The following is a 19,190-nucleotide window of genomic DNA, read 5'->3' as shown; positions in this document are numbered from 1 at the left end:
ACATATCACATCCTGGTCTGCACAAACCTGCCCAATACTTGCACCACAGAAGATCTTTATGTAGCAAGTGATAAGGCCATAAAAAGTGCATAATCCTTTAGGCTGTGGTCCATTTAATAGAAAACTGTATGTGTCTTGCTATATTATATTATCACTTTCACTATCTCGTATTACTGTACTGTACCTTTAAATAATTAATGGAAAATCTCATATAAAGATGTGAAACAAATACTAACAAATAGAGAGAGTGGCTGGCCAGTACTTACCTCAGCTCAGTACAGCCGATAGATACACAAAAAACAACCAAAAATTTACATTCCTAGCTTTCGGAATAAATGTTCCTTCATCAGGGAGGAGGTATCCTTGCTACCCTCCCAGTTTTCCTTTCCCTGTTGCTTCATAACCTGGGTTGTGAGTAACTAAATCCACTTTCCCTTCTTCCCTTTCTTTCCCCTCTCTCCTCCCTGATGAAGGAACATTTATTCCGAAAGCTAGGTTGTTTTTTGTGTATCTATCGGCTGTACTGAGCTGAGGTAAGTACTGGCCAGCCCCTCTATCTCTTTGTTAGTATTAGTACTGTACCTTCATTTGTTATATTGTTTTTCAGTTAGTTTGTTTATGGAAGATCTTAGATGTATAATAAAATAAAGGGTTTAACTTGTCTCCTCCTCTTGGCTGCAGTGTCTTAGGTCTGTATGACACCTATGTGAAAGAAGGCCTAGTCTACTACATTCTGGTACCTTTTTCGACTTTCCATACATTGACATCACTTTGACTTTAAGATTAGAGTGAGGCGATGTGAGTGCTGCAAACTGCGTTCTGTGTTGTGTATGTAATTTGAACTACATTGTTTACATGCCCTCAAGTTCTTACTGCTTCCTGACCATCTGCATATTTAATTACTTGTACCTCATCGTTTATTCTTATTATCCAAGCTTTCATCCATAAATCTCTTATGTTAAATAGTGCAGAGACATGCAACTATTGAATCTCACATTTCTCTCAGTAGCTATTTGATCTGTTGTTTCCCTAGTGCACTCTTGTCACTGCTTTCCTTTAAGTATAATTCCATTATTAGTCCCATATCCTTCCAATATGTAAATGTCTCTTTTGACTGTCATTATCCTTCAATCTACCATACAAGCAGTTGCCGTGAAAATCCTAGTACCAGTTAGCATCACAGTGTGTTCTGTATGTCTTCCACCTCATGAACCTTTGGATGCAGACACTGACAGAACTCTTCCGAGCACTCCCATGCATATTCCTCCTTGTGGGGGCTTCAGTGCACACAATCAGCTGTGGGGCTTGGCTACCACTTGTTCCAGGAGTCGAATTATCGAGCAACATATCCATTCTGAGAATATCTGCCTTTTGAGCTGGGTTCAGATGAGAGACTTTTACCCAGCTGTAAGGTCTTTTTCAGCCATTGACATTTGTTTTTGCTTCCCAGCCATTACAGACTTGGTTCAGTGGAAAGTGTCAACAGATTTACATTCTATTGACACTTCCCAGTGTGGATCCATCTGCTGACTCAGACGGTGGTAGACAGAAGACGACAAAGATGGATGATTCGAAGGGCAAATTGGTTGCTCTGAAATGCAGTCAACAGGCTATTTTTGAACAAAAGGATTGTGTCTCAGGAGACAGTGGCCCATACCATTTGTGAGATCCTGTGGGCTGCTGCTGAGACCATCCCCCAGTCCAGCAACCACATCAGATAACGATCTGTACCTTTGTGGAATGGCAACTTCCTCAAAGGAATTCAAGACTTGATTCACAAGTTTGGGAATCAATTAGGGGGATTTCAGGCAAGGGCAGTACACATTCCTTTACAGCCTTGTCGAGACATGGGGTCTTGGTGGACACACCTAAAGATATGGTTCAGGTGAACACTTTTTTACAGTCACTGCGTCATCTGGACAAGCTCCCGTGTTTAAAGTGTTTTGTAGGTCTGCAGAGATGGGGAAGCTCCATTTCTGCTTGAATAATGAGGAAGTTGTAATCTTATCCTCCCACACATCATCATTATATTTCTCTTAGTCTCTTCATTTTTTTCAAAAGCTTTGAGAGGGGTAAGATATACATAAGAAAAACTTTTTACTTATCTTCATTTTCTTTTCTTGCTGTTGGCTTCACTTCTTGCGTCTAGGGCTACATTCTTGCAGCTGAAATTTTGACTTACTGGGTTCCAGATGACAAAGTAACTGATGAAGTACTATCTGTTGCTATGATTTTCTTTTACTTTACCCCATTCTTCTATATCACACTGACTTCACGATCTCCATTTTTAAAAAGCCATCAATTACATAGTTGTAGACAAAATTAAAAGACGCGTGCATTTCCATCAAAGGGATGCCCACTACTACTTACATTCTACAGTGCTAACAATATTCCAGAGAGTTTTCAAACTTACTTGACAAAAGTAGACTCTTTACCACATTATATCATTATCTTATAAATGATTCCAGAAATAAGTTTAATAATTAGCATTAGATCGTGCAATTAATAATATGAATTTTAAGTATGCCAGAATTTCTAATTTCAAATATGTCTAAAACAAGCATAACTTTAACTGGTAGTACATATTGATTGCAACAAATTAATTTCTTTTTATACATTTTAGTCTGAAATATAATACATCATATACAAAATCAAATGAAATTCTTTCAGTGAAACAGCCAAGAATGTTCACTATACAAGACTCGATAGTATAAATGGTATCGGTTATTTCTACAAAAAAAAAGGTAATGTTAGAAAAGGATGTCCCATTATAAAGTCTGCAACCTTTCATACTCCATGTGGGAACTGGAATCAGCTCTGTCTGTGGCCAGAGTCACTACTCCAGGACCTACTGAGATTCAATATGCCATGCTTAGTCATCTGTGCCCTGAAGCAAAATGACAGCTCCTCTTTTGTTTCAGTCAGATCTGGTTTGATGGACAGTACCCTACGACTTGGAAGGAGGCTAATTCCATTCTGTAAACCAGGCAAGGACGGTAGTAACATTCACCAGAGTATAGCCTGTACCAGTTGTATGGATTAGAATCTCGAATTCATGGTCAATGACCGCCTCGTCTGGCTGCTTGGATCCTGAAATCACTTCAGCCACTCCAAGTATGGTTTCAGGTGCTACTGTTCCATCCTTGACAACTTAACTGTACTGGAGATGGCGATACAGGAGTCTTTCTTACACCGAAACCATTTTGGTTTGTGTGTTTTTTGACCTCAAAAAAGCATATGACTCTACTTGCTGTTAAAACAGCAAATTCATGAACGGGTACTACGTTGATGTCTGCCACTTCTTATCCAATCCTTCTTAAAGGACCGGCACTGTTGATAAAACCCTGGTGATGCCTTGTCCGACTGCTGTCTCAAAGAGAATGGGTCCCCGAAGGCAGTGTACTCAACGTCACACAGTTTGCCATTGCTATCAGTGGCATTTCCTCTGCAAGTGCTCGCCCGCGAAAGGCAAAGGTCCCGAGTTCGAGTCTCGGTCGGGCACACAGTTTTAATCTGTCAGGAAGTTTCATATCAGCGCACACTCCGCTGCAGAGTGAAAATCTCATTCTGGAAACATCCCCCAGGCTGTGGCTAAGCCATGTCTCCACAGTATCCTTTCTTTCAGGAGTGCTAGTTCTGCATGTTTCGCAGAAGAGCTTCTGTAAAGTTTGGAAGGTAGGAGACGGATACTGGCAGAAGTAAAGCTGTGAGTACCAGGCGTGAGTCGTGCTTCGGTAGCTCAGTTGGTAGAGCACTTGCCCGCGAAAGGCAAAGGTCCCGAGTTCGGGTCTCGGTCGGGCACACAGTTTTAATCTGTCAGGAAGTTTCATATCAGCGCACACTCCGCTGCAGAGTGAAAATCTCATTCTGGATGACTTTGAAGTCTTCTACTCTTTCTCTGGTCTTACAATGATGATGAAGCAGCTCCATCTGACCATCAGGAGGCTGGGAATCTGGACCAAGACAACTAGTTTTTGGTTCTGACCAAGGAAAACTACAGGTGTCAGTTTTAATCGAATTTTTAACCAAGCAGTGCTCACAATGGGGGACAATATTTTACATCTTCAGGAAACTGATCACTTTTTGGGTTTATTATTTGACTTGAAATTAAACTGGCTCCAACACCTGAAAGACCTTTGAACAAAGGAATTCACAGACAATAAATATTTTTAAATGCCTTAGCAGAAAATCATGGGGAGCTGACCGATCCTGTGTCCTGCAGTTTTGCAGTGCATTTGTTCAATCACATTTAGATTATGTCAGCCCGTGTTTCCTATCTCAAGATGTTAAACACTGTCCACCATGAGGGCATTCTGATATTGACTGGAGCTTTTCAGACAAGCCAGAGTCTATGTGTAGAAGCTGTTGAGATAACACTCCAGATTCAGTGGCATATTCTTTTGGCTTGACAGACACAGAAAATCTCAGCATCATTTCAGTCATTGGCATTTAGTGCAGTGGTCCAACCCAACTCTGAACGGCTGTTCAGGAATCGTTTTCATGCGACCAAGCCATTCGAGATACATGCGGCTGACTGTCTCAAAACTCTGGATCTATCAGACCTCCGAATACACAGCCAGGGATGGAACACATTGCTGCCTTGGTGTCTTCAGGGGCCCAAAGTGATTTTAAGTTTGATGAAGTGTAAGAAAACTTGTACTCCAGATTACGTTTTTACAACTTTGTTTTCCTCCATTTTAAGTACGTACCAGTTTCATTGTTCTTTATATAGGTGGCTCCCAGCAAGAGAATGTCTTAGTTTGTTTTGCTGTTTTTCCTGACATGGTTTTCAAATTATGATGGGAAGTTACATGGAATGATGATGGCACTGCAGAGGATTCACAAACTTCGCTGTACAAGGTTTTTTGTCTGTTTGAACTTGCTTAATGCACTAAAAGCTCTTCACCAAATGTATCCAGTAGACCAGTTGATTCAGCTCATCCAGGACTCCTTACAGTGCTCCAACACCATGGCAAGGTGGTGATCTTTTGCTGGGTACCTGGCCACATCAGGGTACAGAGAAACGACATGGTCGAGAAAGCAGCCAATGAAGCATGTCGGGATGGTGTTGTCCATCAATGTCCCATCCCGTTGCATGCTGTCTTCTCATTTTCAGACACTCATCATGTGTCAGTGGGAGACTGAATGGTTGAAGGTGACAGAAAACAAACTGTGGTTACTCAAATCAATCACACAGGTAAGCCTCACCGCTTACCAGGCTGTATATCGCACATAGCCCTGTAACACATGGCTTCCTCCTCCAGTGGGAGGACCCACTGCTCTGTGAGGTTTGTGTTGTCCCACTTTAAGTTCAGCGTATTTTGGCAACATGTGACTTACAGAACTGATATCAGGACAGCCCTAAGTTCGATGGAGATCTGCTCACCATCCTAGCCGATATTGATTTCAATGTTACAAGAGTGTTGACATTTGTGAATTGTCAGGCCTCATCCCTAAAATGGTGGGAAAGGTTGGCAGACTTTAAAGCATTATAAATTACTCTGCATGTGAGGATAGCCTTTGTCCCCATCCATGAAATTGGCGTGCTGGCTTTTTGTCAGAGTGCTGATGACCATGATGTTGAGCACCCCTAACCCAAAATAATAATAATAATAATAATAATAATAATAATAATAGTCCTCCTCCTCCTCTCCATCTACATCCAATGGCATGTCTTGTTTCCCTTCATCTCCTAAATCCAATTTTATTCTCTGACAAGTTTTTCTTTGTCTCCTTAAAGCCCATGTATTTATGTAAGTTGTTATCCCTATTGTTTCTGATTCTGCCCCTACTTGTATATGAGCAGATAACTGTGTGTTTTAACCATGTCTGCATGCATTCGTCTTGTATCTGTATTTATTTTTTCCAGGAGAGCTGGGAAGTTCTTCTATTTTCTAGGTACAATAACATTGGCCTCGGGAGGAACAGTTGCATATGCCAATTATGACCCAGAATTTCGAAGGTGGTTAGAGGCTAATGTTCCCTATGCCAGTGATGCTCTTAATGTAGTATTAAGAGATAATAATGCCTTGTATACTTCTCTGAACAACTATGTCAGTGAGTTGAAGAACCAGTAAGTAGCACTCTTTCATAATTGTACTTATTTATTGAGATATAAGGCAGCAATGATGATACATTGTCTCTTTCTTTTAGAGTTTTGGGACTGATTTCTCGCAAAGAAGATAAATCTCCAGCTACAAAATCTAGACCAGAACCGAAACCTGTACTTGAAGAGACGAATGAGAAGAAAGCTCATAAAAGTAATACCTTAAACCATTAAATTGCACATTGTGTGTGCTGTTAATAGATTTCACATAGACAAATTTTTGGTACATCTAATCATTTTTGTTGCCTTTGCATCCATTTTCTGCCATCATATTTGACATAATAGGCTAGTTGCCATTGGTGTGCAAATGGCAAACATGAACAAATTTATATGCACGTGAAGCCTTTCCTAGTGCAGTAAATGTTGCTGAGGCTGTCAAATGTTTTTGTAGGTATTTTGATGGAACACATGCTTGTCATCTTGGTATCACATACTGTTCAGAGCCCCTGAAGCAATTAAATCATTGGAGTAGGTTTTTTTTCCCACAGGTTTGAGGATAACAGCTTTCTCTGTTGTAAAACAACACTGAGTGGCTACTATATCTTATGATGAATTGTAGCACTCTTCTTTTTAATGTGTTGTCTTTTGTTACTGATGCAATTTTGGCGGAGCTGATGCTGGAGTAGGATTCTTGGCTCATTGCTTTTTCCTGGAGCTTATTGTCTGTAAGGCATTGGATATTCTACAAAAATCTGTTTATGGGCCTTTAACTGTATATTTTTGGAAACAAATGGTTATTTACTCTGAAAATTTCATGCATGTCTTTATTTCATGGTAGTCAAACATAACAACTCCTCCTGCAGTGGTTTACATAACTCTGCTCCACATATTATATAGCCCCACTGTTTGAGGCAAAGGTACAATTGCTGAACTCTAATCCAAAAAACTATAATTCCCAAAACGACCAAAAATCACTTAGATATTCATTGGAGTCCTAGGATTTTTACATTATGCATATTGACTTATTTCTTGGGGAAAGAATAATCAGTCATCATCATCATCTCACCACAGTAAACTCTTATAACATTTGTACATAGTGCAAAAATCTTCTTGGATGTAGAACTTTATGACAAAAGTTTCGTTACTTACAGATAATATTTTGCTAATGTAGGTACACTGACAAGTCGGATGTGCATTTTGATGAACACCTATGAAATAAAGAAAGCAAACTCAAACCGAGGGATATCCAGGATGGAATGTAACAGTATTATGAAAATGATAGTTGCTGCTCACCATATAGTGGAGATGCAGAGTTGCTGACAGGCACAACAAAAAGATTGTCACAAAATAAGCTTTCAGCCAACAAGACATTCGTCGAAAATAGACAACATACACAAACACACACACTGACTATGGTCATGTGTGTGAGTTGTGTGTATGTGTTGTCTATTTTTGATGATGGTCTTGGTAGCTGAAAGTTCACATTCTGACAGTCTTGTTGTTGTGCCTATCTGTCACTCAGCGTCTCTGCTATATGGTGAGTAGCAACTATCCTTTTCATAACACAAATAAATTTTACGTTGTTTGAAATAAAGAAAGCAGTCAGCCTTGAATGGGAAAAATTTCAGAGATTTAGAAATTGTGGAAAGTGGATTATTAGGTGCTTGTCTCATTGATGACGTGGTATATGAGGAAATATAGCATGCTAACAAGTTGTGACGTGTAAGGTACAGAAAGAAAAAACCACATCAACATTTAACTGATCACAATCACAATATTTAAATTGCATTTAGATGTCCCATAGTGGCTATTTGGTGTTTTTTCATATGAACAGAAATCCAATGACAATGGTGAAATTATCTCCAGAACTAGTTTGTAGGTAACAAGCAAAGAGATAAATTGCTGTGGACACATCAATCCCATAGTATAAAACCACTTTGAACACACAATTACTGGATAAAGTGATTGTCAGAATGTTGTATTTAGTGAAGTTTGCAACTTGTAAATGCTGAAGATGAGGATTATCTAATTTATAAGTCAGAATTTAAGTCTGTGGGGTGGGATATGGTTCCTAAAATGACAGGTTTGTGGTGCCATTGCCTTTAGCGATTACCGTCAGATCCGAAAGTCCTGTCTCCCCCCCTCCCCTCCCCCCCCCCCCCCCCCGTTCCCCACCCCTACCCCCCACTTTTCCAATTTTTTGGTCATGATGTGTGTGTATATTTCCTTATTTCGAACATGTCATAGCAGACATGTGACAGATGTTGATAATTTACATTCCAGCTTGTTTAGCAATTCAGAATGGGCACCACCATTATCACGGCACAAAATTTTGTGGCACTAGATCCTGTGTCAAATTTTCCACAGCGTGGTTTCCTTGAATGCCTCCTTAACAGCTTGCTTTAATTCATCAGTTGTCTGGTATCATTGTTTTGCTACATCAAATACTTCTTGAATACAGAGAGTGTAGTGGGCAAGAGCTCTGTCTTGCTGAAGTCAACTGTCACCAAGAATGTTCAGTTTCGGGGGCTCTGAAATAAACCATTCATGCAACATTTGGAAGTGAAAATGTTGATTCACTGCAATGTCAAAGAGATACGGCCTTATGAAGTGCCTACTGGACATTGCAGACCAGATCATAATGTGGGTGATTATTCTGTAACTCTTTGTAATGATTTTCCGAAAAGATTAATAAATTTCACATTTGTTTGAGAAGAAAACTTGACCCTGCTGTGGGAGCATCACAAACGTGTAGAACAATCTTGAGCAAGCTTCATGTCTTCGCTACATGTCCTCGTCACTCAACTCATTTAAGAATGTTTGCCTAAAAGATTTTAATTCAAGTTCTTTCCTCGTGCATGTCAGCATAGTCAGTTTTGTAATTCTGAATTCAGCAGATCTCTTCTACAAAGATTTTAGGAGAGATAAGTCTCACAGTCTGCCACTGCTGCACATGATTGTTTTCGTGTTGATGGTCGACCTATCCTCTTTCCATCCAAATTATATCCATTTCTGAAGAGTTTGTTGCCATCACAGTACTGTTCTCTTTGATGGTGCTTCTTCATGGAATTGTGCTGCAATATCCCATTTCACATCTCTTATGGTTTGCCTGGTGTGTGCGCCTTCACAAGCCCATTCACTTGCTGGAACACTATCTTCCACACTGTAGGTACTTGTGCCTGCTATGTACAACCCTTTTTTGTGGTGGGCTATGTCTTCCTCCTCCTTCTTGCCTGACCACTGAATTAATTAATAAAAGTTTCATTTTCTTTAAAGGCTAATAACCTACATATTGGCATAAAAGTACATTGATGCTGTGGATTCCCTGTCTTAAAACCTATTCCTTTCCAAGATTTGTTGTGTTAGCTGAAAACATGGACTGCGAGGACTGTAGTTCGGCAGGTAGATTATGTAGACTCATATGCGGTGTTGTGACGCGCGTGCGCATGGTGTAGAGATGGGAAGAGGGGCTGGGGAAGGCTAGATAGTTGCTCAGAGGGAGGCTGCTAGTGTGTGCAGGATAGCAAAATGGAAGGAAAATCCAGCAGGTACAAGGAATAGGAATGTGACCTGAAGACCCCGAAGCCAGTGAATTCACGCAGTGCACCATGACGATGATGACAACGGCATGAAGGCATGATTTGGGAGCAGGTGGCAGGATAGAGGAAGAGTAGACAATTGGCTAGAGGGTGCTGATGCAGTGGGTTAGTGGAGATCAAGGCAAGGAGGATTACGTGAATGAAGGGTGTGTCGCAAGGATAACTCCCATTTACGTAATTCAAGAAAGCTCTTGCTGATGGGAAAGGATCCAGTGGCATGGGTTGTAAAGCCATTGAACTCCAGCATGTTGTCCTCAGCTTTGTTTTGCCACTGGGTAGTCATCTTGCTGTCAGCCACAGTTTAATGATGGCAATTCGTTGTGGTGGACAGCTGGTTGATAGTTACATCCATATAAAATGCTATGCCAAAATTGCGACAGATCTACTGTGGTGTGGCTGCGTCCACAGGTGGGATCGGATAATTCTGACAGACTAGAGTAGGATGTGCTGCGTGAGTGAATTGTGTAGATCTGGCATTTGGGTCTTCCGCATGGATTGTGGGACTGTGGGTAAATTATCGTTTCATTTACAAGCTCCTGAAAATGGTTTTTGCGGTCAGCCATAAAACGATGGAGATGATACTGACAATAATTTTTAGTCTACAAGTCTAAATTTCTCTTCATACTCACTGAAAGAAAATGTTGCTACTTGCTATTTACTCAGCAGGACCAAGAAGTATGACTATAAATAAAAGTTTAAAGTTTTAAGTAATTGCTACAGTCAGTAAAAGTTCACATGCAAAACCATAATAATATACCTGCTGATGATGATGATATCCCTATTGGAAGCAGGGCTATTAACAGTTCTGAGGTGACCTCTGAATGATACACTGTTCCAAGACTTTGGATTGGAAGAGGAGAAGCAGAAAATGAGCTTAAGACATCACACCTTGTGACTTTTATCCATGGGGTTAAGTGAAACACTGCATTTTTATTCCCTCTATGTAGGAAGGTCTAAGACATTGCGTTGTTGAATCAGTGAATTCTATGATGAGAGACTAGCTGCTTTGTTGTTGTTGTTGTTGTTGTTGTTGTTGTTGTTGCTGCTGTTGCTGTTGCTGTTGCTGTTGCTGCTGTGGTCTTCAGTCCTGAGACTGGTTTGATGCAGCTCTCCATGCTACTCTATCCTGTGCAAGCTTCATCATCTCCCAGTACTTACTGCAACCTACATCCTTCTGAATCTGCTTAGTGTATTCATCTCTTGGTCTCCCTCTACGATTTTTACCCTCCATGCTGCCCTCCAATACTAAATTGGTGATACCTTGATGCCTCAACACATGTCCTACCAACCGATCCCTTCTTCTAGTCAAGTTGTACAACGAACTTCTCTTCTCCCCACTCCTATTCCATACTTCATTACTTATGTGATCTACCCATCTAATCTTCAGCATTCTTCTGTAGCACCACATTTCAAAAACTTCTATTCTCTTCTTATCCAAACTATTTATCGTCCATGTTTCACATCCATACATGGCTGCACTCCATACAAATACTTTCAGAAATGACTTCCTGACACTTAAATCTGTAATTGATGTTAACAAATTTCTCTTCTTGAGAAGCACTTTCCTTGCCATTGCCAGTCTACATTTTATATCCTCTCTACTTCGACCATCATCAGTTATTTTGCTCCCCAAATAGCAAAGCTCCTTTACTACTTTAAGTGTCTCATTTCCTAATCTAATTCCCTCAGCATCACCCAACTTATTAGACTACATTCCACTATCCTCGTTTTGCTTTTGTTGATGTTCATCTTATATCCTCCTTTCAAGACACTGTCCATTCCATTCAACTGGTCTTCCAAGTCCTTTGCTGTCTCTGACAGAATTGCAATGTCATCGGCGAACCTCAACGTTTTTATTTCTTCTCCATTGACTTTAATACCTACTCCGAATTTTTCTTCTGTTTCCTTTACTGCTTGCTCAATATACAGATTGAGTAACATCGGGGACAGGCTACAACCCTGTCTCACTCCCTTCCCAACCACTGCTTCCCTTTCGTGTCCCTCGATTCTTATAACTGCCATCTGCTTTCTGTACAAATTTTAAATTGCCTTTCACTCCCTGTATTTTGCCCCTGCCACCTTCAGAATTTGAAAGAGAGTATTCCAATCAACATTGTCAAAAGCTTTCTCTGAATCTACAAATGCTAGAAACGTAGGTTTGCCATTCATTAATCTAGCTTCTAATTTAAGTTGTAGGGTCAGTATTGCCTCATGTGTTCCCATATTTCTAAGGAATCCAAGCTGATCTTCCCCAAGGTAAGTTTCTACTAGTTTTTCCATTCGTCTGTAAAGAATTCACATTAGTATTTTGCAGCCGTGACTTATTAAACTGATAGTTCGAAAATTTTCACATTTGTCAACACCTGCTTTCTTCGGGATTGGAATTATTATATTCTTCTTGAAGTCTGAGGGTATTTCGCCTGTCTCATACATCTTGCTCACCAGATGGTAGATTTTCGTCAGGACTGGCTCTCCCAAGGCCGTCAGTAGTTCCAATGGAATGTTGTCTACTCCGGGGGCCTTGTTTGAACTCAGGTCTTTCAGTGCTCTGTCAAACTCTTCACACAGTATCATATACCCCATTTCATCTTAATCTACATCCTCTTCCGTTTCCATAATATTGTCCGAAGTACATCGGCCTTGTATAGACCCTCTATATACTCCTTCCACCTTTCTGCTTTCCCTTCTTTGCTTAGAACTGGGTTTCCATCTGAGCTTTTGATATTCATACAAGTGGTTCTCTTTTCTCTGAAGGTGCTTTAATTTTCCTGTAGGCTGTATCTATCTGACCCCTAGTGAGATAAGCCTCTACATTCTTTGTCCTCTAGCCATTTTGCACTTCCTGTCGATCTCATTTTTGAGACGTTTGTATGTAGCAGGAAATGATTCACCATTTTATATTTGTCGTGTAACATATGGTGCTCACATTGAATTCGTACAAATTTGAACTTTTCTCTTACCAGTAACATTGACATTGTTTCAATCTTTTATAGTTTGGAAGCAATAAATGTTTGAAATCTGTTCCCTCTATTTGAATAACCCTGTATAAAAAACTTAAAACACATTTAGTGGACATACACAAAGTACAGCTCAGGTCAAATCAAATGCGGCAATGATGACATGGGGTATTAACCCTTGAGCAGACACGCTGTTTTTCGTAACATGAGTGAATGCATGGCACATTTTGTACACATGTAAAGAATAGCTGTCTTTGTTCTTAGTTTAATTAAACAATGATAAAATAAACTTGCATTAAATGAGTTAAATCACTGTTTAATAAAACGATAATAAAATAAACTTTTCATTATTTCATTCTGTCACTGCATACAGATGTTCCCCTACAGTAAAGACCCATCGAAGCATTAAACAGCCCAGTTGCATCAGATCCCTGTCAGCCATTTGTTTGATTACTAATTATCTCATACGTAACTGCCTCATTGTGGGAGAGTGCTGATAGTTCGGAATCTGGATCATTTACTCCCACCGAATGTAAATTTTTTCTCAACTAGTTCACTGATAATTTTATGTTGTTGCTGCTCACTTTTACGAATGACATTGCTTCTTATTGCTGTTTTAGTTGAAGCAGTAATGAAGGAATAGGTATGGACTCGCAATTGTAAAACTTCCGTGGACAAGGTTTTTTGTGACTGGCACATATTATGTGTGAGCGTGCCCACTTGAGGGTTAATGAAGAATTGTGGCTTATTTTCGTTGGCAGCCACAGACCACACGCAGTGTTAAAGCAATAAAAGGGAAAGGAAAAAAAAAACACAGGGGGTGCCACAACTGTGACGAAATGTATGTGTGTATTAAACAAAACAAAGTGGTTGGATAGAATATTTCTGTAAATGAAACACAAAATTACCTTAAGATTTCCTCTTAAATGGCAAAACTCTGTTTCTTCTACATAATCACCAGATAATTGGTTATGCTTTTGCCAACGATAAAAAGGTTTAGTGATGCCATAACAGAACACTACCACATTTGTTTCCACAATCAGGTCCTCACCATCATCTGCATATCTCCATTGGAGCTGTAGTGCTGAAGCATGTGAATGGCTTTCTTTATTTTAGAAGACATGCAAAATTGTATGCAGAAAATCTGGACTGTATAGCAGATGTGGTGGGTGTAGTTGTTTGCTTCAGCATCCTAAGCTCTGCTATGACAGTTCATGCAGTATATGGCCTTGCATTGTCTTGTTTCAACAAAACACTCTCTCCCCCATTGATTTCTCCTGAGGCCTTAGTTTCCTTCTCAATCTCTGTATGGTAAGTTGAGGCAATAATTGTGCTTGGTTACACTAAACTTATCTGGATGGTGTCATTGTTATACAGAAACACAAATGCAATTTTTTCCAATTTAAGACTGTGTTATGGATTGTTGTCATTGTTAATCTATGTGACAGTATTCTGTGTACTGATATTTTGTTTTGGGTTCATTGTGGTGAATTAAGTCTCATCTGAAGTCAGAGTGTAATGAATATGACATTGTAACTAAACTTGCTGGAAAAATTGATGGTCTGTGGGATGTTATTTTGGGCATGAGCTTCTCTGGCACCCACTGAGCATAAATCTTCTGATTGTGGCATGAGCATCTCTGGCACCCACTGAGCACAAATCTTCTGATTGTTGAGTAAACGAATATTGTGTGTTGCGTCCTATTCTGAAAATAAGAATCTACATCAGTTACGCAACGAATACTACACTGATTTTCCTGAATCAATTTGGAGACTCTCGTGAAACTCATCAGTTGCTGATACAGAGGAGGTCCGTTTTTTGTCACACTGCTCCATTGATCTGTATCTGCCAGCGTTATGTCCATTTGCCCACAGCTGCATATTAATAACTTTAACACTGCCATTACTCCAAATGGCTTTCATTCTTCAGTAAATTTCATTGTTAGGAATTCAGTGTCAGCGCATTGCTTCAGTCTGTGTCGAGCCCCCCTCCCACATCTCCATTACAACCACGTTGACTGTGAAACTAATCACAGCAACAGCTTGCAGCTGGCTTAGATTGTGGTGAAGGCTCCACACATTCTCAATGATGCATAATTACTATGCAGTACTGGCTGGGGTCCATTGTCAGTGACAGAAGTAATATTTTTTAAATCAGCTAAATTTTTCCAGTGATAAGTTTGTTTTGAAGTTGTGTGTTTTTCAATTCACATCAGTCACTGTAGAATTTGTGCTTACAAATATTTTCCAAGTAAATCATTTCTCTCTACATTCATCAACCTTTGTTAATACGTAAATATATGTTTTATTCAATCATAGTACTGCAGATAATTAATTCCAGTGAAATTAATCTTTTACAAATAAATATTATGAAAACTGTTGATCGTGTGGAAAATACTGCTAAATTTTTTCCCCGTTACGAGATGTGGTTTACAAGCTGTTTTGTAACGATCATTTATATTTTACTCTATAATATTAAGACGGAGTTACTGTTTATTACTTCCCTTCTGGAGGAGAAATGTTTAGTACTGCTGAGAAACACACACAAAAGCACAAACTATCCTAGTTTGCAGAATTGTTATGTAGTGGCAGGCCGTTTTGACCACAGGATGAGCAGGACCCCACAGTCCTCATAACAGTGGGCATCACTTGTCCCTGGGACCTAAGTGGTCTGCCCCTCCACCTTGACCTTTCCCAACTTATCCCTGTCTCCTCACAGGGGAAGGCATTAATAGTTCTGAAAGTTAGGGTAGTTTGGTGTGTATGTTGACAGTAGGAAACATTTAGCCTCCTGAAGGTAAAAACTTTCCTTTTGGTCGTGTCTTACTCTTTGAGCATTAAAATGTGGGTAATGGGAACTGAATCAACGTGTGTTAAATAACAGAACTTGTTATGTTTCAACATTTTGTCCTGCTTTGTGTTTCTTACAGTCCTGTTTTGCATGTTGTGTTGTTGAGCATTTAATTGCTGTAATAACAATGGGAATTCCGCGACAGAATACTACATAAAATAAAGGAAAGACAACTACTCACCTAGAGCTGACTGATGTTCAGCATACAACAGAAAACAGTATTTATAATAGCCATAGTCTTTTTCTGTTGTGAGACTTAGCGTGGCAAGAAAGAGCAAGAGCTCGAAAGCAGTACTATTTTACTTCATCTTGTTTCTATGTGCTACACATCAATCGGCTATTGTTGAACAGTTGCCTTACCTTCATTTTCTGTTTTGCTGCTTTAACATGTTTACTGTCTCTGTCACACTAACAACAGTGTATAAAGGGTGGGGGTATGGTATGAAGATGTGGGAGGGGGGGGGGGGGGGTTACAGTTGAAATAAAACAAAACTGTTCAGTTTCAGTTTTATTCCAAAAGGATGTTAGGACAGTTTCTGTTCACTATATAAATAAATGACCTGCTACATAAGGCCCTCGTTTCATTAGGCTGTTTTCAGACAATACTCTGGTATATGGAGGAGCTGCGACATGAGAAAATGTTAGCAAATTAATGTAAGGGTTTCACTGTTGACTCCTGGTGTAGGAACCTAGAGTTGAACGTTGAAACAAACCGATTACACATATTAAACAGAAATAAGTACCCATTATCATCTTAACTAAGTTGGCGATCATCACTGGATGCAGTCACAACAGGTAAATATCTGTGATTATGCATCCTAGCCGATTTAAAACAGAATGGCCACATAAAACTAGTTGTAAAAAGGGCAGATGCCAGACTGAGATTATTTGCAGAGACCATTGAAATTGCTATTTGCAGTTGCGTGCTGAACCATTTTTCAGCCTTTTCTTTGATATTATTCATTAGCCCGAGATCCGTACCAGGAATTATTAGTAGAGGAGATGCAGAAGATGTGTGAAAGAGAAGTGTATTTTATCGTGTCATTTTTTAAGCGCGAGACCTTCATGAGTATGCTTATGCAACTGTATTGGTAGATGCTGTGTGAGAAGCATTGTGCATCACAGAGAGATTTACTGTCAAAATTCTGAGATTGTATGTTACAAAAAAGAGTTAAGTGACATCCCTTTCTCCCATGAGCATCTCACAAAATGATCTTGAGCATAAAATCTGAAAAATTTAGCTTTTGCTGAGGCTTATCAACAGTTGTTCTTCCTGCAGGACATCTGCAAGTGGAACTGGAAAGTGGGGAAATGATAGGGGTACTAGGAGGACTTTCCACCATGTATTGTAAGGTGACTCACGTAGTGATGGTGATGTGGACCCCATTAGAATTTTAACACTTTATGCTTGTGTGTGGGGCTGGCCTGTTTTAAAATAATGATTGTCTAATAAAATTCATTATTGGTGTTTCAACCTCACCCTTTTCTTTTACCTATTCCATTTAGCTCCTGCAAAGGTGCTGCCATCCTTTACAAATGCTCCTACTGAACCTCAGAGTGCAAAGGCTGAAGTTAGACTTCTTCCTGACTGTCCCCCTCCTCCACCTGAAATAGGTAAGATGTCTTTTGCTAAATTTTCTCAACTATTGTTGCACTACTAACGTGGAATGTTGAAATAATTCTGCTGTAGCGCTTTTGCATGTTGTTCTGCAGATCTGCCATAGTGTGTGCTATGCTTCTAGAATGAATTACTTGGTATTTTTATTAATATTTGAACCTTGGTATGTTCATATATTATCCCTAAAGCAGACTTCGATATACTAATTATTGTTTTCTGTTTATACAGCTCCCGAACAAGCAAAACCAACTGCTGCAGCTACTAGTGACAAGTTACCACCATCCCAACCTCAGAATGTTTCTGAGTTGGAGCAGAATGTGATGGATTCTGTGAAATTAGCGATTAGTGCGTATAGAGAAGCTGCTTGTGCTTGTAAAGGTAAGCTGGAACATTTGTGTACATAGTAATTCGTGCCATCTGTTGGGAACATATATCTCGAAAAAGAAATATGCAGGAAGCAGCTGTAAAGGCAAAAGTCTCAAATTTCATGATATTGTGATCATTGTGCTAAGATTCCAGCCTTTTATTTGCTATATGCATCTTATCCATGCGACTATCCCTGTGGCAAAGCTTTTCCTACAATTTCTCTTTACCACTACCTACTCTATCCCAGCAATATGCTTCCTTCATAACTAGTTTAACATAAGACAGCACTGTGTTATGTATTCCTCATCCTTTGTTGTTAATTTTATGGATTCTCTTCCTACAGAAACGTTTATTCCACAGCCGAGCGGCTTGCACATTTATCTGCTGGCACATTTAAGCTGCAGCAATACTGCCCTACCCTCTGGTTGCTGGGATCTGCACCAGACAATGATTATTAAGTTGCAGCTGCACAACATATGCTAACAGTGAAACAATAAAACATCAAATTCAGTGTATACAGGATTCGTAAAACAATGAAGAGTGGACAAACAGCTTATGATATGATACTCTTAGTCTGGCACCAAAAATAGTTCCCGCTACTTTTTTCTGTGATATTATTTAATGTGTTTGGATTGTTTTTGCAGCATTTCCAGTAGAATATTGTTGATGATCTCCCAAAGATTCTCATTTTAAGTTCCCTGTGAACCCAGTTACATTTTGGTGTGTGTGATACTGACTTATTTTAATTCTCCCAGTGTGTCTGCCTTCCCTAATACTGAATAACTTGAAAAATGAACATTTGAATGGATAGAAAATTTGTATGTCATACATTTTAAACATGTTCTAATGTACTGTATAAAAAGTTACAGGTTTTTCTGTATTAAGTTCAGTGATAGCATATGGCATCACACATCTTCATCCGATAGGGCTTTAAGTTGATGCACACTCACACAGAGTGCAAGAAACTCCATGGCCAGCAACATGTGGAGAGTCACACTTACTTTACCACACCTGAATACTGTATAGTAGTTTATACAGCCTCCTAAGAAAATCTGTACCCAATGGGGCTTATGTTATTATTACTTTTGACATAATTATTTTTAAGAAATGAGCATACCCACGAATAATGGAAATGTTTTGTTTCTTATTTTTAGAACATGGCAAGGATATTGGACACATTGTAGAAGAGTCAATAGAGAGGATAGGCTCAAATGTGTGGTCACAACTTAAGTCGAAAGCAGAAAAGAGAGAAGCAGCATTGGTATTATCACAAGAAAGAGCCAAAACAGCCACGTGAGTACCAAGAAATTGTCATAGCTTAATTTGTGAAATGTACAATATTTAGGAAAATCCATATCTCAGTCATTTGATGAGTCTTTTGAGTGGGAAATTGGGTTGAGCTATGTTAGCATTTCATGATGATCAGGTAGCATAGGTTTGACTGAGAAGGCTGACGAGGTGCTTGCTACAAATATATGTAGTGGCCAGTGGGATATCCATGTTCTGATTCAAACACACCATTATATCAGCACACAACCTCAGCATCTTATTTTTCCATATTCATTCATGTAAGAGTTTGTCATCAGTCACTGTCAATTTTTGTTGAATGTTGACATTAAACTATGTATTTTCCAAATGAAGTAATGGCACACATAGTGCACCTTGCTATAGCTGTATTAGCATGATTATTCAATTCTCTGTCTGGCTAAAGTGTTCTGCATTAATTGCTGTGATGTCAATAAAAACAACAGTCA

General features: G+C 39.4%; 1 protein-coding gene across 2 annotated transcripts in view; it reads left to right on the top strand.

The window, feature by feature from the left end:
- LOC126354848 (MICOS complex subunit Mic60) overlaps window positions 1–19,190 on the top strand; it is a 62,283-nt gene that overhangs the window by 6,604 nt on the left and 36,489 nt on the right. Inside the window, exons 3-7 of one of the 2 annotated variants that reach the window (XM_050004833.1) lie at window positions 5,870–6,073; window positions 6,154–6,260; window positions 16,959–17,066; window positions 17,299–17,448; window positions 18,591–18,729. In XM_050004833.1, coding sequence (XP_049860790.1) covers window positions 5,870–6,073; window positions 6,154–6,260; window positions 16,959–17,066; window positions 17,299–17,448; window positions 18,591–18,729 — 708 coding nt within the window. The remainder of the gene's footprint in view (window positions 1–5,869; window positions 6,074–6,153; window positions 6,261–16,958; window positions 17,067–17,298; window positions 17,449–18,590; window positions 18,730–19,190) is intronic. The other variant, XM_050004834.1, reaches the window with a different exon arrangement.

Source organism: Schistocerca gregaria, chromosome 3 (assembly GCF_023897955.1).
Source record: "Schistocerca gregaria isolate iqSchGreg1 chromosome 3, iqSchGreg1.2, whole genome shotgun sequence".
In the NCBI taxonomy this organism is placed as follows: Eukaryota; Metazoa; Arthropoda; class Insecta; order Orthoptera; family Acrididae; genus Schistocerca; species Schistocerca gregaria.
The sequence above is the reverse complement of the archived record's forward strand: the minus strand, read 5'-3'. Positions and strand labels throughout refer to the sequence as shown.